Raw genomic sequence first — 21,324 nt, 5'->3', positions numbered from 1 at the left:
CACACACACACACACACACACACACACACACACACACACACACACACTCCCAGCTGGAGGGGGAAGGTGGGCATGAAGTCCCATCCACAGCTGAAGAGCTGAAGCGCTGTTAGTAACTGAAGGAAAGGGAGAGCGGGTTATCTCTAAGGGTGTGGCCTCTGCTAAGTCAACCACACTTCACAGGGTGTCACATGCTGAAAAGTGAGCCGACAGCTCACCCTGAAGCTCATAGGTCTGAGAACAAATGACAACCCAAAACTGAGTGAGTGTGGAGGGATCCGGACAGAGTGAGAGGTGAATGTGACCAAAGCACAGATCTTAAGATCGCAGAGTTTCACTGTACATAGAAACCAAAGCATAAAGTACATAGTAATCTGAGTATACCTTACAGTTTGTAACCTTCTTGGCTGTGGGATCTATTTAAATCTTACAAGTTACTGGTGGCTCCAGAGGATTTTTCTTTTGATGTAGGCTATATGATTAACAAGTTAGAGAAAATTAAAATCTTAAACCTCTTTCATTTAGCGAGTTAGAGACTTAATAACCATAAAACCAGTACTATTAAAAGCACTTTCAGAAAAACAGAACAGCATCCTTCTCTTGCAAAGTCTCTAATGCACAGACTAACAAGACTACATCCTCAGAGAGGTTTCTGTACTACCTCCGAGGATCTCACACATTACACTGTCTTCAGAAACTTCTACAACACAAGTATGGGCTAAGGGTATGAAAAGCACAGATGTCTTTATAAAAGTATAAAAGCTGTGGATCCTTGAAACTACCCCTACAGGTTCAAAGATTCCACTTTTCCAAACCATTTTTGTGGGGCTGGAGAGACTGTTCAAGGGGGAGGCAACTGGTGAGCAAGCACGAGGACTGTGTAAAGCCTGAGGCAAGAGCACGTGACTGGAATCCCAATGTTCCTGTGGCAAAATGGGAGCAGAGATGGCGAATCGCTATAAGCTCACAGGTCAGCTAGCCAGGGCTAGGCAGCAACAAAGAAGAGATGCTACCTCAAACAAGGTGGAATGTCAAGATATATACCTGGGGTTGTCTTCCGATCTCCACACAGCCATGGCACACTCACACACTACACACAGAAATAACTAATACAGCTGCCAAGGCAGACACATTTGCTAGACAGACAATCGCCTTTCTCAGGACGCGTTTCTTTCCTTTTGTGTGCATGAGTGTTGGCCTGCATGGGCACCAGGTGCATGCAGTGCCCTCGGAGGCCAGAGAAGGCCCTGGATTCCCTGGAACTAGTGTCACAGACGTGAGTCACCATGCAGGTGCTGAAACTGAACCTGGGGCCTCTGGAAAAGCAGCCAGTGCTCTTAATCACTGAGTCAGCTCTTCAGTCCCCTCGGGATATTCACTAAAAACTTTAGACATGGCAGAAACTCTGAAAAAAGGCAGAAAAATTCATCCATGCAACAACAAATACTACTTAAATTTCTGCTATGATTGGTTTTGAACACATCCTAGGTTATAACAACAAAATATTAGTAATGTTTACAGTAAATTATATTACAATATAATATATTTTACTTTAAAGTGTTCTAAAGCCTGGGACTTTAAAAGACCTTATTTGTTTTAAAATTAAACATATGGGGGAGTATGCCCATGTGAGTGCAAGCGCTACAGAGTCTAGAACGGTATTGGATCCCTTGGAGCTGGAGTTACAGGCAGCTGTGAGCTAGCTGACATGGGTGCCAGGGAGAGAACTCAGGGCCGCTGCAAGAGCAGGAAGTGCTGTTAGCAGCTGAGCCATCTCTCCACTGCACCATAAGTCCATTCATTCACTTATGACAGTACTGAAAGTGGAAACCAGGGCTTTGAGCATGCTCTACAAGTATTCTAGTGACATACATACTCAGTCCTCTCAATATTTAAACCTGAGAGTAAAATCAGCCTCCTTAGCCAAACAACTCAAAGCTTGACAGGTCAAGTAGAACACAATTTGACCATTGTTATGAAAAAAAATTCCCTCATATAACCAGGGGAACATTTGAGCTCCAAAGCTCATGATATAACTCTAGTCTTAAAATATTGTCACTCCTCAATCTATGTAATAGCAATTAAATTCTTGCCATAATGTAGAAATTTAAGATATTTAAAAGAATCTTACATATAAAATGTCTTCTAGTTTAATATGTTCAAGTCACCTCAATTAAAGTATCATAATTTCCTCTTAATTAATTTCCTGAAAGCTACTGACCCATCTCAGCAGCAGAGCATGGGCAGTCTTTTGAAGATCATCACTATAATCTCCTTTCCGTGACTGACTTTGCCAGGCGCCATCAGGCTAGTTCCTGGTGTGGGCTGAGACACTCGCAGGAGGCACACATTTTGGTGTCTCCATAACGCTCTCTGAACCCTAGCATACACCAGCTGCGGAACTTTTGACTGAGCCAGATATCAAGAGGAGGGTTAGCTCAGCAGTTCGGAAGCTAACCTGATCTAAGATGTCTTAAACTAAAATTAGCCTCACATCTCAGATGAACACCTAAGGTACTAGACCTATGTAACTTTGTATAGTCAGGCATCTTGAAATTTTCAAACAGCTGGCTTACTGCTCTAAGGTAATACTTTCATGTAACTACCTGATATTTGATTTTACTGTGCATTTTGACAATGTGAGGTTATTATCTACTTTGAGTCTTTTTATTTTCAATTTTTTAAAAAATGTGTGTGTGTGTGTGTGTGCGTGCTTGCTTGCGTGCGCATGCATGCAGCTGCCCTTAGAGGCCAGAAGATAATACTGGATCTCCTGCAGCTGACTGACTGGTGAGCTGCCCAGCGTGGGTGCTGGAAAGCAAACTCCTCTGGAAGAACAGTAAGTGTGCTTCATCCTCTCCAGCCCCTCACTTTCCATCTTATACATTATATGTATAAGATTATCCCCTTACAGAACCTAGTTCTGTAAAGTAAAGGAGCTAGGGTGATTTTACATGTATGTTTACTTCTCTGTTCTGTTGTTTTATCACATAATTGCACTACTGGTAGAGTATGTAAGACTATCAGATTTTCAAGCCAAAATGCACTGACTGGAATGTCCATCTGAGCTAGTGTATGGTTTAGTGAGAAACATCACTTTGGGTACTGGCCTGCTTGTAGTAGGCTTCCTTCAGAGGTGAGCAGGATGCAGGAGGCCACAGGAGGCAGCCTTGTTCTGGGGAAAGGGTGGTCATCTGTTGACCCTTGTCTCTCAAATGTCTAAGATAGAGATGTGAGCCACTAGAATGAACAGGAAACTGAGGAGAGCGTGATCACTGGGTACAGCTCTTCCACACGCAGCTCTGCTGTCCCAGAGGAGCTAGGCTGTGTCATTATTCGTAATTATGTCTGCATAAAAGGTAAAGCAGCTTTTCTCCACTATCTAGAAATTGTCTGAGCTCTATGCTAAGAACCTGGTGGGTCAGAAGCCTGGTTGAAGGACTGAGAGGTGTGGCAAGACCCAAAAAGTTTGTTCTCATGAATGCTGACTGGAAATAAACACTCGATCCCATGAACACTATCCGGTCTGACTACTTTCAATAGACTGGGTCTTCCTGGAACACTGGAGACAAAGGCTGCAGATCCCTGTAATACAAGTCTGAGATAAGCAGAAAGTAGTTAAGAGCAAGTTAGCAGAGAGGCAGAGAGTGGTGGGTGGAAGACTCCTTTGCAATGTGACCGTACCATCTGTGGCTCCAAACTTATCAACTTTAAACCCACCTTCCTTCCCAGAAAGGAAACACCTTGCGTGCGCTCGGCCTCTGAGCTAGGTCACCATCCTGCTCTAACTTCTTTTGATGATGTGCGATGCTTTTGCCTGCTTCTCAGACAGTGGACGATTTGGCACCTTCCCACTCGGTGATGCACGGCACCTATGACAGGAACACTGGTGGCCTTCCTTTTCCTGTCTAACTGCCATGCCTTCCTTACAGCTAGCTTCTTGATGCTGCAAGATGGCAGGGCTGTAAACACAGGGACATGCAAGTGTTTGACTTTCAATAGTGTGAAGAAAAATGTGCTGTTATTGAAAAAAATCCATTAAAAATGTTGTCATTTTATCCACTATTCGTGCTTCCTTTGAAGAATTCTGCTTTGGTGGGAAGTCGGGAGACATGGGGCTTATAGGAAGATTGAATGCTCTCCGAGGCTGTTTGTGGAGGATGTATTTTTATCACAATCTTGTTGTAACACTTTACCTGTGTGCATTTTTCCTTCTGGGGGCTTCCATCCATTTGGCAAAATGGTACCAATTTTTGTCAATTATTACATGGAAGCATGAAACAGAATCAAAAGCTGAAACAAATTACCCTGAGTTTTAGAATAGGGTGTTTCCATTACACATCTCTGCTATCCTAAGTAGCTACCAAAATTTAAAAAAAAAAAAAAGCCTAAATTATTTTTGCTTGTGCTTGTGTATGTGTATGTGGTATATGTACAGGTAAAGGCCAGAGGAGGGCATCGTGCTCCCTGGCCCTCTACACTAGTTCTTTGTGACAGGACCTCATGAACCCAGAGTTCAGACATGCAGATCTAGCAATCTTCTCTTGGACAAGTCAAGCTTCCTGTGCCTGAAACCTGCTAGCGGGATATAATACCTGCCTTACCTACATATCAGAAAAATTATTAAGAACCCAAAAGTAACAATACAGGCATTTTAGAGACTCTGACCTATAGTCTCAGTGTTAGCTGTCATTGCTCTGTACACAGCGTGAAGAGCTCTGAATGTACACTATGGGGTGAGCCAGACCACAGCAGTCTTCAAACCCCAGCCCACTTGCTGTGACTTGCACCTTGTAAGGCTTTGCTGAGCTTGGAACAGAAGCAGCTGAGTAGATAGGGTAGATGCCTGTCAAAGTCCAGAGCTATCTTACCCACAGGGCAGAAGCAGTCATTAAGCCAGGAGCTCACTCCAGACTGTTAGAAGGCTTGATACAGCTCAGCGCAGAAGTAAAATGACAGTGGAAAGAACCATGGTCTCTATGAGCACAGAAAGCCGAGGCTGCTGAGAAATGCAACTGGCCCTGCTTGCTCGTGTTCTGCATGCGCTGCTCCGGCTCTAGGGAGACACTGACCTGCACTCCTTAGACTGTACCAGAAGCTGGGTATGCCCCGCTCTACACAAAGCTTATCACCGGCTTACACAATGCCCCACCGCACCTGGGAACAGCACGCACCTCAGCCCTCCAGGACGTTTGTCCTAGAGGGCAACACTGGCTCCTTGCAGAGAAGCCTGGCCAAGGTGTGAGGAGGAACAGCCACTCTCACAAGTGTGCATCAGAGTATGTGCTGTGTGAAAACACTTCACTGTGAATTTCAAATCCCGACTCAAGACAACCAGCGTGGGGCACATCTTAGACAAAGTGTTTTAAAACGGGCAGTGGATGGGGTGGTTCCGTCCCCAGGAGACCTTACAGGAGCAGAGCAAACTAAGCAGCAAAGATTTAAGTGACTTCTGTGGTTTTTAAAACAATGGCTTCTATATTTTATTAATCTTGCAAATCCCTTTTGTTATCTGTAGCTTTTTTTTTCCCCCTAAACCTTCTTGAGCTAACAAGCAAAGAAAACAAAACTGAAAAACTCTAGGTAGGTCCCCTGAGGCAGTTCTCTCCTGGAGGCAAAATTTGGATTGGCACAATTCCAAAGGGCAAAAGACACTTTGAATGTAATCCTTCCTAGAGACCAAATCCCATGTGTCAACAGACATTAAGGTGTCCAATCTATGACTTAACACAAAATGAACAGAGTATATAGAGTAAGGCAGACCTGAGAAGACCAAGTTACAGTAAAAGGTATTTCCTCATGTTTAAAACCCTGAGCGTGGGTGCGGTAGGGTGCTGGAGAACCACCTCAAATAAACAGAGCAAGACACTGAGCAAAACCAGAAAAAAGACGATGGGTGGGTGCAGATGCAGGGGTAAGAAAGAAAAAACACAGTGATGTGTATGTGTGAAAGCGTTACAATGAAAGCAGTTACTTTATATACTAATTTGAAAATTAATTAAAAATGTAACAAATGTGTACTTTGATATGTATTTTACACTTCTCTCTTTGACACTGTAAGGACTAAAAGTGTTTATGAAACAAACTTGAAATAGAAAGTGGATATTTACCTAAGAGACTGAGAAGGTCTCTAGATCAAAAGGAGAAAGTAATGAGACCTCTGCCCAGGGAGAAGCAATGTCAAGGGAGCAAGGAAGGAAGAACAGGCTTACGGGCTCTTGTTTACACCGCTGACAGTGTAACTGTACAGCCAGCCTGGCAGAGCCAGCCATACTTCCTTATCCACAACAACAACAACAAAACCCATGCTTCATTTAAACATACTATGAAATGACATGAAAATCAAGGATAGTGTGCTTTAAAAGTAGACTTTTTTAAAGATTTTACAATTACCAAAAGAAAAGGTTTTATCCTAGGATAAAAAGCTTCCCTTTTCCAAACCCCACTTTCAAAGGACAAAACTGCCTTCTAAAATATGTTCAAAGTCCCTTCACTTAAATTAAAAGAAAGGAACATGCCAGGCTTGGGGCTCACACCTTCAATCCTAGTGTTCTAGAGGATGAGGCAGGAGGGTTGCTGTGAGTCCAAGACAAACCTGGGTTACATAGCACAGTCTACAGAGCTAGCACAGTCTACAGAGCAGAACTCTCATTCACAGACACACAGACAGGAAAAGAAAGGGAGCACCTATTCTTCCTCCTGTGCAACAGCCCTCTGCATCTTCAAGTACAAAGCTCCCAGATGCTTTAAACATATCACCTAATTTAAGCACCCAGCCAGTAAGGCCTACTTTGTTCTTCTTTTACAAAGTTAAATTTCAAGGAAATTATACCTTAGCCTGTGATCAGGAAAGTGGCACCAGGTGGGATTCAAACCCTCAAAGTTCTTGAAAACTACACTACTATAGTGTACTGATAGGTCTTTTTTTTTTTTTTTTAAAGACTTACATAAATAAAATCCCAGAAATTTTAAAGGCATAATTACTTAAATCATTTCATTACTTAAACCTATTTCCCATGATAAGATAAAAATAGAAATTCTAAAACCCCTTTTTCTTTTTGAAAAGACTTGGAAAAAAAAAGTATGATGGTATGGTGCTTTAATAGCAGCACATAGGAGGCAGAGGATAGTGGATCCTTGTGAGTTCCGGGCCAGCCTGTTCTATATAGTGACTTGTCCTATCTTTCAAAAAAAAAACAACACACACACACACACACACACACACACACACACACACACACACAAACACACAAAAGCCTGAAAAAATAGATTTTCACAAGAAAAAGGCAGTTTTCCTAATGATCACAAAAACTGGCAATGTCAACATTCTTTCAGAAAAATGGGTAAAATGTTGGGCTTAAGTATAAACCTCCCTCTGTTATGCTGCTAAACTCTAGGCCACACTTAATACATCACAAATTTACATGGAGGCATCTCTAAGCTAAATGTGTACACATGCATCTGTTCAGTTGCTCACAAATAATCCAATTACAAACTAGGTAAAACAAAACAAAACAAAACAAAACCAAGCTACCTAAAAAGCTGGGCTTACTGTATATTCTTAGGTGAAAAAAAAAAAAAGAGGCAAAGTTACAATGTACCTTTTATCTACCAGCAAAGCAAAAGCAGGATAATCAACTCTCAGTGTAATAAACTAGAAGAGACGACAGAAAATACTTAGTTGTTTCTAAACTAGTAAAGTAAAATGAAACAGAGCTCCTTAGAGACAGCTGTCTCTATGTCTAGAGCAGAAACTAAACAATATAAGCCTGCAATAGCTCTTTATATCAGAAAGCAAGGTGGCCCTCAAAGACAACTCATGTGTACTGTATGCAAATTACACCTACAAGAAATTGGGGGTTGAGAGATGGCTCTCTCTGGCAAAGTGCCTGCCTTGCAAGCATGAGGTCCTGAGTTTAAATCCATAGAACCATATGAAAAGCAGGGCATGCAAGATAGGAGAAATAGAGATCCCTGGAACTTGGTGATCAGCTGACCTATGTAGTAAAGTTTCAAGGCAACGAGAGACCTTGTATAAACACAAGATTGAAGGCATCTGCAGCATGGCATGAGGCTATGTGCTGACCCCTGTACACACTGACCACCTGCACATATAAACACACGAACACACACCCAAAGCATCATAAACAAAATGGAGTCCTATTGAGTAGACAAAGAGATGTTCTCACTGACCAAAGAAGAGGAAATAAAGTAAGATAGTTAAACAACTCTAGTCTATATATTCACATATCACTTTGAAGGGAAGCCACATGGATCACATGGAAGTGTGTATGAAATGTGTGTGTGTGAGAGAGAGAGACAGCACAGCTTTGATACTGAGTAAGCTCAACCACTCTCCACCTTATTTTTTGAGACAGGGTGTCTCTCACTGAGCCTGACCAGAGCTCCAGCAACTCTCCTGTCTCTGCTTCTTTACCACTGGGATTACGGGAGCATGCCGTTGGGTTGCAGCTTTTTTGATGCACTCTGGGAATGTGAACTCAAGTCCTTATTATGCTCGCATGGCAAGAACTCTTAGACTGAGCCATCTCCCAGGCCAGCACCTCTTGGCAGGATTTTGTTAGTCAATATGGAAGGAATGACAGGTCTGAAATAGCACTATGTTGTAGTTTCTAAAGAGACAAGCATGAGGATAATGATCAACAGCGGCTGCTAAAACCACTGGGTAAAAAGCCATTGGACAACTTTCCCATGAAACGACTATCTCACAATACCCCAAACAGGGAATCTCAAGACAGACTAAAAAGAAGCCAGACAGCAGATGCTCCTGACTGGCGGAGCAGGAGGTATACCTGCGCCGTGGCATGTGTGTCTACGAAGCCTACCGTACCAAATGCTAATGCTGCTAGTAACCAGTATGAGTGCTAAGCCTGGTCACGCTTCTGTGAGCAGAGTGGTTTAAAGGACATGAAGGGGCACAGCCTAGGTTTAATGACACCCCAGGTTGGTGAGCTGCCATATCCAGACAGATAAGAAGCAAGAAAGGACAGGGGAGGAACAGAAAGCCTAGTGATTCTTCTAGCCATTTCTGACAAACAGAAGTATAGAACTCCCAGATTCTTATCACGAAATGACATTTCAGATCCAATTACTAAGATACATTTATGAGATAAGCAGGGATATTCAAGAAACGATTGCTCGTTATGATAAATGGTTTGTGACAGTGAGGGAAAGAGTCTGTGTTAAAGCTGAAGAGCAGAGCTGGCAGCACCTACGCTAAAATGTGAACAGTGGAAAGAACATTAGAGTAGTCCTGACGCACACAAAGCACTCTGTGTTTTCTTTTTCATTCTGAGACAGGGTCTCTCTACGGAGACCTAGAACTCACTGTGTACATCATTCAGGCCATCAACTCACAGAAATCCTTTTGCCTCTGCCTGGGATTGAAGGCATGTACTACTACTCCTGACACACTTGGTGTTTTCTAGAACTAAGCTGAAGGCATCTATTGCACAGCATGGTGAAGACAGGTTACAGCAATACAGTACAGTACAATACAGTACAGACTTAAATTATTCTTACAACAACCTATGTATGAAGGGAATGCACATGTTAATTAGCTCTCCTTGGCCATTCCATGATGTATATGTATTTCAAAATACAGCTATACATAACATATGCATATAATTTTTCTTCAATTAAAATTTGTGTTCTAAAAATAAATAATAAAGACGATTTATCTTAAAGTTAGAAAAAATGAGATGAGGTTTAGGCGAAACAAAGGCATGTATGCGATAAATGATGGTAATGATAAATATTTAGGGTTCATAACAGTATGTTCTAAATTTCTAAGCATGCTTGACATTTTCTCCAATAATTTTTAAAAATAATAAAATTATACACCTGAAAAAAAATCTAGTCTTATTTTTATTTTTACAACCCAGATAAAGAACACCAGTTTCTTAGCTATTTTCCATGTAGTTCATTCCAGGAGAGTTGCAGATTATGGATGTCCTAGAAAACTGCTCTTATTCGCCCACAGTAAGCATCTGTCTGTCCAGAGAAGCCTAGAATAAGCCCTCAGATTTAGATGAAAGTAAATCTTCACCAAAGCTTCCTTACACAATGCCCATGTTGGCACAGATCCTGTGGTTTTCTAACTGCTGTAAAGCACCTCCGGGCTACAAACAGGGACCTCCAGAGCAGGAGTAATAAGACAGTAGGGCCTGGGGGAACCTCTGGGCCTCAGCCCTGCTTCCAAAGAGCACTTCTCCATTATCCTCTTTCCAGCCAGGCGTAGCAATGGGCCACCTCTCCATGTTATGATGTCAGTTTTCGTACAAGAATTCCTAGCAATAAGCAGCCCAACCAGGCTTTTGCTTCTTCCTACCATACTCAAAGTGACCCTGTGGCCAGCCAGCTTGCTGTTCCTAGATAAAGTTATAAAATCTGAACCCTCCTGACCAGTCCATCTGTCAAGCTGGCACCCTTCTTTGTGGGGAGGTCTTAGAAGGTAATTTTACACAAGATGAATGTCCTGCAATTTGAGGTCACTAAGCTGCCCAGCTGTTGCCACCTAAACTGCCAATCTATTCCAGGTGTCCAATATGCAATGGCCTCCACGAACAGACACCGGCAGTTTATTAACTGGCAACATTTAGCCTACGGCACAGCACGGTGGAGCCCTCACCCAAACTGCACGCTGCTGAGAGAACCACCCGCACTGAGGTGGCTCTGGCAGGCTGCTTCTTAGTGCTGTGGGGTGGGCTGCTGAAACATGCCTGTGCCCTGCTGCTTAGGGACGCCCCATGCCTAAACTGCTTGAAATTCTCACTGCTGTGCTCTCTCTCTCCTTCCCAGACACAGACTCAAGTGCCTTTCCTACTCCCTTTCACCCCTAGACCCTTCTATAAACCTGCCAAATTCTAGGCAAACTTCTTGCTCTTTCTCTGACAGCCCCAGTGATGAGATATAATGTGTACTATATACCTTACTTCACATTTTCTCAATACATCAATGCTTTCTAGAAAATGATAACATAGATTTTATCTTTCAACCTCTTTACTTCAACTTGTTTGTGAATCTCTAGAACAAAATCTTCACACACGGAACACAACTCTTAGCTCATCCCTCTCCCTTCAGCAGTCACAGAGTGGGGAAAGCTACCGACTACTTGGAGGTCCAACCCACCATCCATCTGAGCATAAACAAATCCTTGTGATCCTCAGCAGTGTTGAAGACAGAGCCTCACCCAAATAAACAAGAAGTGAACCTTTTAATTAATATCAGATGAAATAAATTATCTGCCATTTCTGTTGTGAGATATCTTTCCCCATCTCAACATTATAAAAATATTTAAGTTTCGTATTTAAGTGTTTGGGTCATCCTGAATTTATAATTATGCGCAGTCATTCCTTGGGATCTATGCAGCATGCCTTCTAGGGCCCCAGTTCCTGATAAAAAATCTGCAGGTACTGATGTCACCTATAAAAAATTGTGTCCTATATGCACAGAATCCTGTGTATTTAAGTGATCTCTTGATCACTTGTAATATCAAACATGATATAAATGTTATATAAACAACTTGCTCAACTTTTGCAAGGACTTTCTAAATATAGTAGCTTAAACCCATAAATGGTGAGCCTGCAGATAGAAAGGGACCACTGTCTGCGAGAGACGGTCCATTGCTAACCTTCCCTGTAGTAGATGATCGCTGGTCCTGCCATAGCAAGCACCCCACCTGTTCTTTCTTTCCCTCACTCATCTGCCGTGCTGGTTTTATTATGAAGAGCAGCTTCCCTTCACGTGAGTCCTTTTCTACACGTCAATCTCTCTCCTAGAAAATTCTGAACTAAGTAATTGGGTAGCGAATATAGCATCCTTTCCAGTAATCTGGTTCCTGGTTTTGACTCTTGAAAGTCCTCTCTGTACTTCAGTATACACTTCAGAATCTACTTTGTAGCTTCCATGAAAAAAAGAATGTAATTTGAATTAAAATTACATCTACAGCTCAATCAGGCAAGAGGACCTTTATGACAATGATCGTTACCCTTTTCTTACTGTGTGAGTGAGTGGGATGTTTTCGGGGAGGTAGCTAAAACTGATAAGCTTTCGACTTTCAGTCTCTGATAATTCACAAAAATGTAATTCTGTATGCAACAACCTTGTCAAATATTTTTACTAACTCTTATAACTTCTCTACAGATACTATGTGTCTCCTATGTAAACAAATGTGTCATCTGTGGATGATGACAATTTCATTTCTCAAAATGACAGATTTATGTTGTGCTGTGTCTCTGTAGATGGGCTCTACGTTTAAAAGAATGAATGAATGAAGAATCACGTCCAATTTCTGATGCTGAAACCATCCTAGTGTCTCATCTAAGCATTGCTACAGCTGTTGGTACCGGAGCTCCCCTCCTGTTGCAGTTTGCTGAAACACTTTCCAATGAGGGCAAGTTCATCTGCTAGGAGGGATCACTGTGTCTTCGCTAACTGGCCATGCTGTTGGGACAGTGAATGGTATTCATGAAGCCTCCCCTAGTCCAAGCACTTGCTGACTACCTGCTTTGTATTTTTTACAATATGTCCAGGGACACACTGAAACCCATAGCTAAACCTTTACCAAAGAACTATTTGGAAAAAAGGTACTTAAAAGATCAGAGTTCAAAGAAAAAAAAAAGAAAAGAAAAAGAAAAAACGGGTGCAAATACTGTTCCTTTGGAATCTGACCCAGACAGCAAGAAGCCTTGTCAATGTAACTGACAGCAGTATCAATCAAGGTATATTTTGTATCACGTAGGGTAGGGGGAGGTACTGTCTAAATGAATGTAGTGAGATTTTAATCATTTTTATATTAACTTTCAGTTGGATATAGCTTCATGAAATATTAGAAGAAAAGGTCAAAAAAACTTTTTAAAAATTATCAATGTATCAGTTAAATTGGATTTATAATTAGCAAAGTTTCTCACTTCCTATTTGGGAAAAAAAAAGACAATTTATAATCCACATATGCCAACATATCCACTGACTATAGAGGCGCCTTATAAAACATGGGCATTTTCAAATTTACCTTTTTTCCAAGCCTGCAAGTATTAAAGTTTCTAACAATTTCTGAATTTCACATTCGATAAAACAGAGTAACAGAAGAACGAGCCATTAAACTCACAATTTTAATAGGTTGCATCTTGCTGTATAAATATAACTTTTCTGGTTAAGTCTCTACTTATTTATCTCTCCTTTGCCTACAACCTGGCCTGAGTTGATCTTTTCTTAACAATTCCAAGTTGCATGTTTGTATCCTTCTGTGTATATGACTGAGAGAGCAGAGTATCTTAGTACAGCGTAATCATGCTGAATACAAAATAGCTACTGTCTGGTGGCAGCACATAGACAGAAGCGTGAAAGGCCAGAGGGAAACCCCAGCAGTCACAGCACAGAGCAGCTGCTCAGACAAGGCACTGTATTTATTTGGATATTTTAATAACTATGTCTCAAAAACTCAGACTCCTTTTTGAGCTTTCCAAAGATTTTGCTTGCTTTCTCACTGGGAACAAGACACATATGCTTAATAGAAGCCTGTGTCTCTCAGAGCTATCCATTTCCGGTTTACTAGTAGGTATTTCATGTCCTGGACACACATCAGTCCTGTGTTCCAAAGTTATTGCTCCTGACTGCAGAAGCGAGACGCCTACGACCAGCCACACCGTCTGTAGTGGGTAAGTCATTAAAGCGTAAAACTCAAAGAGGAAAGCTGCATTAACCTCCCCAGTTCCTAAATCCATTCATATTTTTAAAAGAAATGCAAACCAAGACCCCTTATTTTTAAACAAGGGAAAGCACACATCCGAGCAGTGGTGTGCACACTGGTCCTGGACAATGCTGGAGGCAGTTGTGGACAGAATCATGGTGTTACACACTCTACAGTTATAACACACAGAAGACGCTGGAGAAATTAACACTAGCATCTCCTCACAAAGACAGCAGGGCACCCCACTCAGGGGTCAGTTTAAAAATACGTCTCCACATGAACCCCACAAGCACTCTACCGCTCTGTCTGTGAATTTGTTCAGAAACCAAAGAACCATGGTATCTGTTACATCTCGTCATTTGGGACAATCTCTAGCACTAACCCATCCAGGGAATAAAAACAAACTAATATTATTAGAGCATATAAAATGGATGCATGCCTTAGTAACAGCCTTTGTTTAAATTTAACTCGATTGTGACAGCAGGCTGGCAACATTACTATTCACCCTTAAAACCAACAAAAAGATCAAATGACTAGAACCAAAATAGCACTTGGAGGCAGAGTCATAAAAGATGAATGATGAAGCAGGAACAGTGTATCAGTTTCAATGGCTGGTTCTGAGAATCTTACTCCAACCAAAGGATCTAGACATTCCCTGAAAGGCTGGCTGCCGAGGCCAAGCTCTGCTCTGCCCCTGCACTTACACTGGATAGTCCTCAGAGTGGGAAATGGAAGAGTGTTTCAGTTAAATCCTGCCTTGGAGGGGGCACGGCAAGCAACAGACACCCCGCACTGGGAGGCAAGCAGAAAAAGCCTGGTTTTCCTGCCCTCAGGCTGTGTGACAGTGATGACTGGTGACTGTCCACGGCGGTGGCCATACCTGTGCTTTTTGATGCCGTTGGAGAGCGCATCTCCCCCACCACAATCTTTTGCTTCAGACATTCTGTGTTTTCCACTGCTCACGGGCACTTCAGTCTCTTCAAAGGAGTGTGGAGTCACAGCTTCCAGGCAAGTCAGGGACCCCTCGGACTCGGAACCTGTGGCAGAGCAGGCTCATGATGAATGTACTGAGCGTCACCCACAATGGCTGTCTCAGCGCACTGGGCTGTGAAACCCAAGCAGCCTACTCTGTCCTTTCACAACCCATCCGCAGACACCTCCTCAGGGATTTCAGAACCCACTCCCACTGCAGCTCACATGGATTTATGTGACAGATGTACGCTCACTGAAAGTTAAAAGTAAACTGATTTTATATACTTAGAAGAAACCAAAGATGGCTGAGTTCTTTAAGAAACCATACTCACAGTCTCCCACCCCCAAATTTCTATTCTCTTTCTTCTCAAGGCATCTTAACTACAGCATACCCCCAAAATGTTCAGTCTTAAAAACCCATGTAGAATGGAGTATTTGCAAGTAGCTTCACGTATGAGAAGTTTAAGTCACATCAAATCCTGCAGTAACAAAAGGAAAGGTAATTTTAAAAATACATGGAACAGCACTGCCCTGGCATGATTCATCTGAATTGTTGGTGTCCTTATATCAGTTAGGAGGCATGTGTTCTAAGGACAGAAATGCCACATTTCCAGTTGCCTATGTACTCAGAATGCAGCCATCTGCTTGCTGGGGACCAAGCAGATGATTCATTTCTGTACCATCCACGGCAGCTGCCAAGGCTCTCACAGCCTGCATCTCCTCTGAGGAGCTTCAGGATGCTTTGGGAAAGGTAAGGTGAGGCTCTGGATCATCATCAAGTGTCTTAACAATCTCCTGGCTTATGAGTAGGAACTTGAGATCTGAATCCCAGTTTTCTGACTCCTCATTTAATAGTTTGTTGCAGCTCAAAGCAGTAGTCACTCACTCTGAAGAAAAACTTTTACAGGAGGCCTGTTTCTAGTCAAACACTGTTTAAGACGGACTGTGATTTCCCGTGTGACTCCACCCACATGTGCTTCCCACAGCTGGGACAACCTGCTTGGTGCCTGCTAGTGCCACGTGTGTGCTCCAGCTCAACTCAGAAGCAAGAGGCGTCGGCTTCCTTTCTCTCGCCACATGCTGGCACTCAGCTCAGTGCATGGCATCTTACAGAAAGAAGCAAATGCTAGGCCACAGTGCTAGCTGCGCCCATGGCTGCCAGCATCGCAAAGGACACATTGAGCTTAGATTTGTGAAAGGCCAGAGCTGTTCACTCAGTCATCACTATAAAGACACACACTAATAGCCCTCCCCCACCCACTGTTTGGCTTGCTATGATTTTAGCTCCTTAAGGTCAACTACAGTTCAGCAACTACATAGAAAAATCCAGAAACCACTTGTAAGCTTTAAACTGTGCACGGCAAAGTGATAATATCTCATGTCAGCACTTTGTCCTGACTTGTGTGGTGATAAGTGTTATAAGTGAAAACACTGAGCCAAAGGAGCTACAGGACCACATCAGAGAAAAGAGGTTCCTGCCTCTATCTTACAATTTGTTCCCTTGTAAACTACCAAGAATTTCAAGAGTTAAACAACTCTGCCTTAGTAGGACTTGAAAGGCATTTGTACTATGTAATTTAGATGTCAAAAATTAAAAAAACACTGCTATACACAGGACACTGTGTTTGAAATTTAAGAGACACAAATGACAGGAAGGGGCTTTCCTACTAAAAAAGCTTTTGTTCATGTGTTGTTTTTTTTTTTAAACTGAGAAGCAGATGTGTGATAAACTGTAAACAAGAGACAGTAAGAGCTTCTATGAGCAAAAGCAGTCTTTCCCTAAATAAGATCTCAGTGTGGGACAGACACAAGCTGAAGGCCCGCTTTCATGTGTGTTAGTCCTTTTAGAAATGTGCATACGGGATCACCATGCTCACCCCAGGGACACCAATCAGATGGCACTGCAGACCTTTGTCCTCTCTGGCTGCTGATACCTGGCAACTCCCTTTGTTCCTTTGCCTGTCATCTCCCTGGCCCCCTTCCTCTCCTCTACCATTACCCATCTCTACCTTCCTCCCTAACTCCTCCTCCATCTGGCCCATCAGTTAAAAAGCTCTGACAAAGGTCCTTGACTACCTCTGTTGTGTAGTGTCCAGTGGTCATCTATCGATCCTAACTGTGACTTATCTACCTTCTCTGCCACTGCTCAACTCATTCCTCTCTTCCTAGGAACCACGTGCAAGGCAGGCACATGAGACATGAGATTCCCAAACAGTGAGATCTGGCAGCCTCCCATGGTCTGGCGGAAGTGTACTGTGTGGGAAACAGATGTGCTCACTGAACTGCTCCAGGTACAGTGACAGAAGTCAGGATGGGGACAGTGGGCCGTCAGGCGTCAGCTGCTTCATGGTGGAGTACAGTGTCGGCAAAGGGTTGTGGCTGCTGAACGAGTTGAGTAAGCTGACAAGAACAGGGAGGAGTGTCACTACACAGGAACTGTCCCAGGGAAAAGGCGACAGCGTGTACCAGCACGAGAGCAACAAAATAAAACAGCAGACAGAGGAAGATGCAGGAAGGCGTGTGTATCGCGTACCTACGATACAGAATATTTTAAGACGGTAGCAAAGGCAGGCAGAGGGCAAAGAAGATGTAGGAAAAAACCGAGGGATGATAGCCTTCTGTTTATATTTGAACTAAACGGACTTTTGTTTTGAAACTGCTTTTTACTTCCCGGGTAATGAGCCATATAGATGATCAGGTGGAATGGAAGAAAGCTCAAAATCCTTGGCAAGTGCAGAACCTCGTGGCAAGCAGTGCAGTGCTGGCCCTAGTATTAAGTGTGACAACGTCCGCTTTCACTGGAAACAGGAACCTGTTCTTCATGGGGTACACCTTCAACATCAAACACACCAATCCGTTTCCAGAGCAACACAGTTTCAAAAAGTGGGCCACAGTTCCAAACGACGTATATTCAAACTCGTTTAACCAGATCAGATGCCAATCCTTCATTAGTCATGTTTCCCAACTTGCCACTGCAGTTTCCAACATCAGCACCATGACCATAGCTGCTGTAGAGGTTTAACCAGCCTCATCAGAGTCTATCTACACAGGCAGTTTCCAGGTCTCCTGGTAAGGCACTTCAGTAGCAGACTACAGTACCTATGAGGTGACCATTCAGCTCTGTAATCCCTTCAACTCTGTTCCCACTGTGAGAGGCCAATAGGCCAGGTCTTAGGACTACCCACTGCTGCTGGACAGTATATCACCACTTTAGAGGGAAACACAGTATTGGGGAGGAGAGTGTCTCACATCTCCATGTGCTGGCTACTTGTCCGTTATATGCCACGGAACTCATACTACAAAAAGAAAAACAAAAACGTCACAACAGAACCAAACAGAGATGGGATAAAGCACAGCTGGAGTAGCTTTGGAGGTGGATATGTTAGTTTGCCTCTCACACCCCCTTGTAAAGGCTCACTTGATAAAGGCCTGCTCCCTAGTTTTGAACTACTTGAAGGTAGTGGATTCTGTAAGAGGCAGGAGCTAGTGAGAGGTCTCTGGTCTCTGGGTGTGGTGATCTGAGTAAGAAAGACCCCACAGATTTCCAGTTTAGTCCCCAGTTGATGAGCTGACTAGAAGGATTAAGTGTGTCCTTATTGGAGGAGGTGCGTTCTTGCTGGAACAGGTTTGTAAGTGGAGGTCAGCTTTGATGTTTCAAAAGTCCACGCCAGGCCCAGAGTCACTCTGCCTCTCTCTGCTATTGCCTGTGGATCAGAATGTAGCTCTCAGCTACTTCTCTAGCACCATGCCTGCCTGTGTGCCTCCATGCTCCTGCTATGATGGAGGATACAGTTTCAACCCTGAAACTGTAAGTAAGCTCCCAAGTACATGCTTCCTTTTATATGAGTTGCTCTGGTCATGGTGTCTTCATAGCCTTACTACAGTAACTAAGACACAGGGATGTACCATTGAAGGAGATATTTCTCATCATGAGGTGAACAGTTCTGCTTCAGTGTGTGCTTGCATCATGATATGCTCTGTGCTATGGACCTAAGAGTAATGTGGCCATATGATAATGGGCCGGATCCTCCAGAACTGTGAGCCAAAATAAACCTTACCCTTTAAGTTAATTATCTCGGGTGTTTGTTATAATGATGAAAAGCCAGACAAACTCAGATGGGAATGGTGACACACAGCACTGTGAATGTACCTAATCCTACCATGTGGCATATTTAAAACTGATTAGTAATTATAAGACATTTTGTTTTTACAAATTTTACAATTAAAACAAAAACAAAAATAAAAAGTGCAACTCCAAAAAATTTGATAAGCCAAAGTCAAAGGCCTTACACAGTTAATACATGAACTCTATTCTGGTCCTTTCAGCTCTGACCTCAATATTGCTTTCAAAAACTCACCATAGGGGAGCATAATTTTCTACTATTTTTAGTTGCAATCACAAAAAGTTGATTTAACAATGTAGTTGATTCACACCATATTAGCCAGTCATTTACCGTTTGCCTGTATTTTTCTCTATAAACAGTTATGATCCTATAATATGGCAATAAATTAAAAATTTTTAGGATGCCTCATTGGTCCCTGAAAAATAGGCAAGGAAAATTCTGGCATTACTACCTGATCTTCTTCAGGGCAATTGAGAATATTCACAGAAATTAAAGGTGGGGGATGGGTACTTGGGGTAGTTTTATTTGTGAGTCTACTCTCCCCAGTTCCTAGAGGGGTCAGGTGGGTTCTCATGGATGCTCTCCTTTACAGAAAAGCTACTGGAATGAAAGCGTTCACACAAGCATTAGGATCACCACAATCTCTGCCCGATTAAGGAAAAAGAGCAGCATTAACAGAATGGCTGAGATAACTAACACAAAGCCCTCTACAGTTGTTTGTAATGTGGTGACGCTCTGCTCATATTAGAATTAAAAATTATTCCCAACACACTCCAGAGTGAAGGTGGCACTGTGGTTTGGATATCAAGTATATTCCACTTTTGTGGACCAAGAACTATGTGCACTTCAGAGAAGTGATTAGACAAGAGGGCTCTTTGGAAGTAGTGGGTTCGTCGCCCTGCTCTCCATAGGGCGGAGGGAGTGTGGAAGGTGGGGCCTGACTGGAGAAAGCAGGCTGTTAGGGATGTGTAGCTTGTCCCTGGTACCTGCTCTCCACCCCTTGCCCACTTCCCAGCCACTATGGGTTAAGCTGTGTCCTCGGTCACATGTTCCCTTTTGTTAAAAGCACACCCTGATATTGTGTGTCACCACAGGCCTTCTGCCATGAAGGCCGTCAACTCTGGCCTGAAACCACGAGTGACCTTTCCTCCTCTACATCAATTCGCCCAGGCATTTTGTCACAGTGACAACATGTGGCTACAACACAGCACGGGCCAAGGACTGTGACTAGGTTATTGTGACTCCAACAGAACATTCTAGAATTAAGATAACCCTATCTCTTGTCTTTTTGGAGTGCAGGAGTATTCCAGGTGTTGACCAATTAACTAATCCTTCCCACCATTAAAAGGCTGGAAGAACAGGTCAGAACATTAACACTATAAACCTGCCAATAATTCTCCTGGGCTGTCCTGACAAGATCTTTGAAAACCAGCCCAAGAACAAACAGGACCAAAGCAGGAGGCTTAGAGGAACTGTGGACAGTGTCCAAATCACGCTTCCTCCTCTTACTTAAGGTTACAGGAAAGGGCCAAGAAACAGAGGCTCAGTTTAAAGCTCTCATTGTTTACAGTTACCCATGAACTAGAACTGTTCTAAAAAATGCCTGGAATAACCCAAGATACAGTTTAAATGTTAGTGCCACAATTTTAATTAGCTATAAATGTAACTGCATAAAATAAAAAGTAACAATAATAAAAGCAGAACAGAAAATAGAGCTGATCATAATCACATGTAAAATAAATTATGAACTGAAAATAAGATGATTCCAGAGGTGGCTGTCAGGAGCCTACTACAGTAAATTGTAAGGGACCGATGAAAACATGAGACAGACTTTCGGCCATGTATGAGGGTCACAGACTATCTAGACATCCTCCCCTGAGTGAGGCTGAGGTCCAGGCAGCCACATTGCATGGTGACACTTGTAACAGAGCTTTCCAAAAGTTGGTCCCTAAGGAATACATGTATTACTGCTTTCCTTATCTTGTAGATCTTTGCATGTAGTTGAAGAATTACATGAACTACGACAACATGCTTTGGGAAACCTCAATGTACCCGAAACCTGAGTCTCAGGTTCCTAACTAGTCTTCGTTGACAGCCTTTTCAGCATTAGTCTCAGGAAGGTCACCGGTGCATGTGTTACTCCTGCAGCTGAAGCCCAGTAACAGAGTAATCGTATTTTGGAAGGGAGTTTCACGTGACCAGCATGTATAAAGTACCTACCTAGCTAAAGACTAGCTTCAGAATAGTTGGCGGGTCGGTGAGACACGGCTGGTGCCCTCCAAGGACTCAACATGCACTATAATGGAAGACATACATAACCTCATCTGTAAACACACATGTTTGAGACTGTGTGGGGAGCTCCTCTTAGGGAAGGCAGGGCCCTCTTCTGAGAAAACATGAGAAATGAGCTTCAACCGAAGGATGAAGACAACAACTTCATGACAAGGTAGAGCACTGGATGTTGTGAAAAACTGACAGGTGCTGGAGCTATATGGCCACATGATCTGGCACAGCCAG

The 21,324-nt window shown here is 42.9% G+C and overlaps 1 protein-coding gene across 3 annotated transcripts in view; it reads right to left on the bottom strand.

The window, feature by feature from the left end:
* Positions 1-21,324, bottom strand: part of Osbpl1a (oxysterol binding protein like 1A) — a 165,303-nt gene that overhangs the window by 33,408 nt on the left and 110,571 nt on the right. For all 3 annotated transcript variants that reach the window (XM_055625377.1, XM_055625379.1, XM_055625378.1), the window contains one exon: positions 14,592-14,748. In XM_055625377.1, coding sequence (XP_055481352.1) covers positions 14,592-14,748 — 157 coding nt within the window. The remainder of the gene's footprint in view (positions 1-14,591; positions 14,749-21,324) is intronic.

This window comes from Psammomys obesus, unplaced genomic scaffold (genome assembly GCF_907164565.1).
Source record: "Psammomys obesus unplaced genomic scaffold, mPsaObe1.curated_primary_1811, whole genome shotgun sequence".
Lineage (NCBI taxonomy): Eukaryota > Metazoa > Chordata > Mammalia > Rodentia > Muridae > Psammomys > Psammomys obesus.
The sequence above is the reverse complement of the archived record's forward strand: the minus strand, read 5'-3'. Positions and strand labels throughout refer to the sequence as shown.